The 7,512-nt window shown below is 46.6% G+C and overlaps 1 protein-coding gene and 1 pseudogene across 1 annotated transcript; both read left to right on the top strand.

Moving 5' to 3' along the window:
* The first annotated feature begins 223 nt into the window (after positions 1 to 223).
* On the top strand, positions 224 to 4,304 carry LOC120708288 (universal stress protein PHOS32-like). Its single transcript, XM_039993486.1, has 2 exons — positions 224 to 1,223; positions 3,707 to 4,304. The coding sequence occupies exons 1-2, from the start codon at positions 452 to 454 to the stop codon at positions 3,712 to 3,714; spliced, it is 780 nt and encodes a 259-aa protein (XP_039849420.1). The 5' UTR covers positions 224 to 451; the 3' UTR covers positions 3,715 to 4,304.
* A 381-nt stretch (positions 4,305 to 4,685) lies between these two features.
* Positions 4,686 to 7,511, top strand: LOC120708287 (annotated as a pseudogene).
* The last annotated feature ends 1 nt before the right edge of the window (position 7,512 follows it).

The following is a 7,512-nucleotide window of genomic DNA, read 5'->3' as shown; positions in this document are numbered from 1 at the left end:
AAACTGTCAGCAAAATAAACAAATGAACACCAAAATATGCTGTATAGCGGCAGTCGGCAGAAGCACCATTTGCCAATTTGCAAGGAATTCCCAGAAGAAAAATCATCACACGGGTGAAAACGAGCTGGAAAAAGGATAAGAAAAGCGAAACAAAAAGGACAGACAGTGGGGCACCACTAGGCCGCTACGTGTACACCAAGCTATTCTTCCCCAAATCTGCAGAGACAGAGGGCACTCGCACAGTCGCACTCACCCCTGGGCTAGTTGGCTTGTGTCCCTTCCCGTTCGAACCAAAACCCTCTCTCCCCTCACCTCCGTCCCGGATCAAACGGCCACCGGAAAATCCCCGAAAAATAACTATCAGCTCGTCGCCAGAGTAAACGCCGCGGCAGAACCCTAGCGCGCCCTCCCTCCGAGATCGGCTCCCCTCCCGCCCGCCCACCCACCCCGCATGGCGGCCAACCCCTCCTCCGGCGCCGACGCCCCCCCGGCCCCGGCGCCGGTGCGGCTCTCGGCGGCGGCGCAGGTGGCCGCGATCCAGCCCTCATCCCCGCGCTTCTTCTTCTCCTCGCTCGCGGGGACCAACCCGGCCTCCCCGCACCGCCGCATCGCCATCGCCGTCGACCTCTCCGACGAGTCCGCCTTCGCCGTCAAGTGGGCCGTGCAGAACTACCTCCGCCCCGGGGACGCCGTCGTGCTGCTCCACGTGCGCCCCACCTCGGTCCTCTACGGCGCCGACTGGGGCTCCATCCCGGTCTCCGTCGCCGACGAGGCCGACGCCGCCGAGGACGCCGCCGCCGCCGCCCAGGGCGGCCCCACCGAGGAGGAGCTGCAGAAGAAGCGGGAGGAGTACTTCGACGCCTTCACCTCCACCAAGGCGCAGGACCTGGCGCAGCCGCTGGTCGACGCGCAGATCCCCTTCAAGATCCACGTCGTCAAGGACCACGACATGAAGGAGCGCCTCTGCCTCGAGGCCGAGCGCCTGGGCCTCTCGGCTATGATCATGGGGAGCCGTGGTTTTGGTGCCCACCGGAAGGGCGGCAAGGGGAGGCTTGGGAGTGTTAGCGATTACTGCGTCCATCACTGTGTCTGCCCTGTTGTGGTGGTTCGCTACCCGGATGATGCTACAGGTGCTGGTGGAGATGCAGCAGGGGTGATAGATGAGCTGCACACTGTACCGGAGGATGAGCCTGTTTACCACGACGCCCCTGAGGTGCAGAAAGGTCTGCTCCCTTCCTTTGCTTAGCTCCTGCAGTTTTGACTTTGCATGCTGATTGGCTAGTTTGACATGAAGAACTTTCATGAAATGATTAAGTACAGACATATCACTATATCAGATATGGAAGAAAATGGTAGTGCAGATTGCAGAATTAGAAGTTTCATACTTTCATTAAGGGATTTCCTTCAGCAACAAGTTTCATGGCCTAGTGTTGTTTCACGGTAGCTTGTGTTGAATCAATCCACTTGCTTCAGACTTCTGTTAACAGTTAACAATGCTGGTGTGTTACTAGATGTTTGACGCTGGCAGTTCTCTTAGAATACTGAGATAATAACACTATGCTGCAGAATGCATATATTCACTGATAGTCTTTAATTGTTTCTTACCTTGCTTAATAAACAGCTTGCGTGTGTTCGTGATAGAAAAACATTATTGGCTGATTACTTAACGAAAATAAGGAAATGTTTTCTCAATTTGGAAATCTGACCTTGCATAGAGTAAGCAGAGGAAATGAATATTGCAGTGGAATTAGTGCCAATACTTATTTTCTTGTGTTGGATGTGACCCTTACATGGAGGGAAGGGGTAGGGTGCTTATTTATGACTCAATTTCAATGAGATGTCTTGCTATGTTATATACATGTAGTTTTTAATCATGAATGTGGATAGAATGCTACTAACTCTTATTTTAGCCTAAATTTTCCTATTGTTCAGCCCATGTCAAAATGGTTGGTTATGCTTACTGGTTAGATGTGTGCGGACTGCAGAAGTTGCTCATTGTTACTTAGCCTTATTTCCAATTTAATCAAAATAGTTCAGTTTTACTTGATTCAAGTTAATCTCTCTTTAGGAAGGCCTAAAATAGAACTTATTTCCTTGTCACCTTCATATCGAAGTTGTTACAACTTCAACGTGTTGCCTTTTGGATGGTTTTATCTAGGGATGCTGACAATTCAAAATCATCACCTACTTCCAGTGTAAATTATCGATTATCTTTTGCTCTTAGCTCTTTGTGCTTCTGATGGAATATTGATGCGGCACTTTCATCATATCTTTGGTATCAATATCTTCCTTCTGTCTTTTGATACCGTATCCCTTGATAAGGGGCATGCCTTTCTGTAATTGACTTGAGGTTGCCGGTTACTTCTAGAAGCATCTCATGTTATTCTAATTTCTTTTATTGCCTTGATGTTTTCTTACTTTCTCTCTTGTTGTTACTTCTTCATAGCTGCGTAACATACTTGCATAATAACTGCCATTGCCATTATTGAATATTGATCGAAACATTATATTTGTTCCACTTATGCTTTATTTCAACTGACCTCATAATGGATGTAGTTACTGTTGACTGTGGTCTGATATGTCTAGGACATCTGCGGGACTTCTTACTTGGACATTGTTGTTTGATAGAAATGGATCTGGATTAGGGGCCTCATTAGTTTGTTGGCACTGTTGCTCGGTAGTGCTGGCTGTTGAGCAAGTAATTTTTACTGTAGATGTTACTTGCTGCAGCCACAGCCACAGCCTAAAAGAGCTGAAGCGAACAGATCCATTCTAGTTGGCAAATTGTGACAATTAGCTTTATGGAGTATAGCATGTTTTACTTGCGGAAAAGTATAGCAACAAATCAAAAAGGCCCTGGACAAAGATACTTTCTCTACACATCTGAACTATATATATATAATGTGCTAGGGTTAGAAATGTCCTAGTCATTTCTAAGTGCTGGCAACTTACTTGGGAAGTTGGGATAGTTTGAGATGCCAAAGATGCTTTGGTCCATGTGTTTGTGCACATTAATTGTTCATACGTAATTATCCATAAGAACAAATGATATTTCATCATATTTTTGGTGTACCAACTTGTAGCAGTGCCTTTTGAATATCTTTCAATTGTATGGGGCGATTCGATGAAACCATGCTTATGGAGTATATGCTGGTGCTGATATGTGATGCCATTTTTAAGGGATGATTGGATTCATGTAATTGTAATTTGTAGAGTTTTGAAAAATGCCATTACTATTTTGATACCTGGGACCATGCCATTATACAACAACAACAACAACAACATAGCTTTTTTTCCCAATCTAGTTGGGGTAGGCTAGAGATGAAACCCGAAAGAATAATTTGAGTATAATTTGAGTATTTTTAAATATGCCATCACAATTGAATTGTATTATGAATTATAACATCTGTTTTGAAGGAGCATTGCCACTACATTTGCACTGTGTTCACTTTTGTTGTTTCATCCGTTTACATGTCATTCATTTGCTATCTTGTATTGCGTGTTGAGTGTACCTGTTTGGCATAGGCATAATCAGTCGCTTACTCATATCAGATTGCCAGGTTTCATTTTCTTGAGCCTCGTGTATTCTCACTTTGAGAATCATGTCTTTCAAATATGTGTCTGTTATCAACCACTCCTGTGCTGGGGAGGTTTGCTTGTTGCTACTGGATTTGGATTTTAATTCTGCTGTTTTGGTGCACTGCAGAAAACTGAGGCAATGGCAGCAGCTGAAGCACAAAGGAAAACATGCAGCTTTTAGCAAGGGCATCCTTGTGTACGTGAAGATGCAACTGGTTGTTTATCTTTGCTTCTATGTCCACTGCGTATCATAAACTGGGTTGATCAGCAGGCTGCTTGCCGTTTTGAGTTTCATATCGGAGTCCTAGATCATCGGAGTCTTTGTTGGTTTGTTTGTGAGATATTTATGTTGGCGATGCAATGTAGAGTACACTTCTTCCAGTAGGCTGGAGCTGTCTTATTATGGTCTACGGATGCTTATGCTGTGCTCCCGAATCTATCTTGTTTTGCAAGGCCAGTTGACCGTTGTATTCTCTCGTAGTTGTCTACACGGTATCAGGACATCTATTCAGCTTGCTGCTGTAATGGATACTTGGTTAATGGAGGACCGCCACTTCTCTGTATTTACTACTTTATTGGATGGAATAATTGTCTAGTCGAACGGTTTCAGCTGCTAAAAACACGAGCTTGTGCTTGTGGGTTTCATGTCTGTATTTGTAAGACCGGTCTGTGAAGATTTTATTAGAAATAAATTTGTCAAAATAAATGCAATGTTGGCATTGCCATGCCCGATGCTTGTTGGTCGCAATTTTTTTTACAAAAATCCTCGCTTGCGATTTGCGAACCTACAGCTACAGCACATGTTGAGCTTAGGGGTGCAAATGGATAACTTTTAGGTGCACTTCTAATTTTCTTTAGTTTAAAATTTTGTACTATTTTTTCAAAATGTGTCTATTTAAAAAAATAGTATAAAATTTTGAGCTAGAGAGGGTTGAAGGTTGCTCTAGGGTTACCCATTGGCACCCTATGTTGAGCCATGTACACGTTAGCCTGGAACTTTTCGATATTTTTTTTTAACTTTTCGATTTGGGACACCGACACCGGGCGGGCTCGCGCGGTCGCGCCCATCCGCTTCTTTCCCTCCTCCCGTTTCCAAGCGAAGGCCAAAAACTCCAGGGTCGCAGCACAGCAACCGCTCGCTGAAGCGAGGGGCATGGGAAGCATCAGCTCGGCATCGCCATTGGGTGAGGCGGGAGGCGGCGAGCCATGGAGGAGGGCCTGGTGTCTGTGGACAGGTTCTGCGCTGGCAGCCAGGCCTACTTCCTGACGCACCTCCACCAGGACCACACCCGCGGCCTCGCCTCGGCGGGCGGGTGGCGCCACGGCCCGCTCTACTGCTCCCCGACCACGGCGCGCCTCCTCCCCGCCCGCTTCCCCGGGATCGACGCCTCCCTCCTCCGCCCGCTCTCCCCCGGCGCCTCCGCCTCACTCTCCCTCTCCTCCGACTCCTCCGACAGACCCCTATCCCTCCGCGTCACCGCCATCCCCGCCCTCCACTGCCCAGGTATGTTACCCTCACCCTCCCCTCCGCTCCCGATTCGCTCCCTTCACGCGCTTCTCTACACGGCTGGTTCTGAATTGCTGACCCGCGGCGCGATTCGGCTGCGGTCTTGGTCCCTCCGCTCAGGCTCGCTCATGTACCTCTTCCGCGTGGACCTCGGATGCATGCTCTACACGGGGGACTTCAGGTGGGAACTCGGGTGCGACAGGGCGCGGCGGGCGAAGCAGGCGCTTCACGACGCGCTCTGTGGGGATACTGTCGATTTGCTCTATCTGGACAACACCTACTGCCACCCGTCGCTCAACTTCCCTCCGCGCCCCGTCGTCGCCGAGCAGGTCAGTTTCGCTTAAATCAGCGTGATGAATCGATGATCGTGCCAATTTATGTCGTCGTCGCATGATGTTTCCGTTTGACGAACCTTCGGGTCCATTTCCGCATGATAACGATGTGCTTACTCAAACAATCTAGCATCTAGGACGGCTTCAAAAATTTGCAAGGTAAATTTCAGCGGAGCACCAAAGCCTGAAAGTCATCAGAATCAGTAGATACACTTATGTGCACATTTTAGAGCCTGTCGTGAGTTGTCAATGAGAAATGGTTGGTTGCTTAAATCTATCTACTCTAGATTCAGTTTTGCACGCAACTTATTCATGATTCATGAAGCAACTTATATTAGTGACCCCTTAAAAAATTGGTGTAGCACTGTAGCATAGCATAGCTTGTTGCTATTCAGGCCAAAATGTCACTCGTGAAAAAGTGAAATCCTAAAGCTGCAGCAGCCAGCAGGAAGAGAAACCATTAAATCATGCAGTTCATCATGCCTGAGTGAGCATGGATTAGGGATGGATGCCCTACTAGTGCTGCCATTGTGAACATGCCAACTGCAATAAGATGTCACTAGCAACTTGTAAGCAGATTGCCGACGCTTATGTTTTTGTGTGCTGAATGCACTGTACTGTCCAGAATAGAAATCAATGCAGTTCATCATGATGTGATTGCCGAATGCTGATGCTTATGTTTCTTAATATTGAAATGCAGATGGTTAATATCATTCGGGCACATCCTGATCATGAAGTTATCATTGGTGTTGACACTCTTGGGAAAGAGGACCTGTTGCTACACATATCTAGAGCACTACAAACAAAGGTTGCAGCCTCTTTTTCTCAGTATACTAACTCCATGTATTTTCCTTAGAGCCTTGATGGCATTCTTTTGAGAAATTATTGGAATGCCCTTGGCAGATTTCTTACTGAGTGATGTTCAATGGTTAAAGTTAACTTGCTTCAGTATCAGTGTTTGCCCTGATCAGCCTATGTTTATGTGTTTTTTCTAAACATTGCATGTTCAGCTTCCTAATTCTGAAATGTTTTCCTTCGATTTTTTTTTCTATCAGATTTGGGTATGGCCCCAGCGCCTACTGACAGTACACCTTCTAGGGATTGATGAAAACCACGAGATCTTTACCACGCAGACCAGTTTGACCAGAATCCGTGCTGTTCCAAGATACAGTGTCACTATTCAGAGTCTTGAAGCTTTGAACACGGTGTGTCCCACCATAGGGATCATACCTTCTGGTATTCCGTGGCTTTGGAAGAGTGGGGAAGGAAAGGTCAAGCCCAAGGGTAGATCACCAGCAAAGTCTGTTAGGCGCAAAGGGCGAGATGAAGGCCTAATAGAAATGGACTTTGATCCCTTGTCACCACCAAAGCTGTTTGACAAAGATTCTTACACCTTGCCATATTCCGAGCATGCTTGTTTTTCAGAGCTGGAGGACTTTATGCAGACAGTGCGGCCGTCAACATTCGTAGGAATTGTCAGCACATCATTCTGCTATGTGAATCCCCGTCACCACTTCAGACATCTTTGTTCAGATAAGGATGACGGACTCCGACAAAGAACAAGGGCGGAGATACTGATAACTTAACACCAAAGAGAAGGCAGAATGGTTCAGCGACTCCTGAAGAAAGGAAGGTCAGGATCTCCAGTTCAAGTCTGTATAGAAGCAAAGTTACAAGGAAGAGGAAGGAGGGCTGCGATGCGAGGATCGATGGCACTGAAGAACTCGTAGGTGTCGCCTGAGTTATCTCTCCCCAAGTAATATTATGCTCTCCTGTATAAAGATTAACAACTGGGTGGTGAAAGGCTTGAAAAGCAGTGAGATGGGATGTGCTGTTCAAAGTCCAAACTGAACGGCTTGCTGGTCTGGAATCTGGATGCGGTCGCTCCATCTGTTCTTTAGAACCTTGTTTTGCTAGCATGATGCATTTCAGACTCGTTTGGGCTGTAGATTGTAGTTCCTTTTGTGATGCTGTCCAATAGTTGCTATTGATAGTGTTGGTTATTCGTGCTGTATATATGCGTCATCAAAAGCGAGTGGAACCTGTAAACAAACTGTAAATTTGGAGTTCTGGACTAGCCGAAGTCTGAGACAG

The sequence above is a fragment of the Panicum virgatum genome, chromosome 5K (assembly GCF_016808335.1).
Source record: "Panicum virgatum strain AP13 chromosome 5K, P.virgatum_v5, whole genome shotgun sequence".
Taxonomy (NCBI): domain Eukaryota; kingdom Viridiplantae; phylum Streptophyta; class Magnoliopsida; order Poales; family Poaceae; genus Panicum; species Panicum virgatum.
The sequence above is the reverse complement of the archived record's forward strand: the minus strand, read 5'-3'. Positions and strand labels throughout refer to the sequence as shown.

What these genes read in the sequence shown, in the direction of transcription:
- LOC120708288 (XM_039993486.1), top strand. Translation starts at nt 452, where the DNA reads ATGGCGGCCAACCCCTCCTCCGGCGCCGACGCCCCCCCGGCCCCGGCG.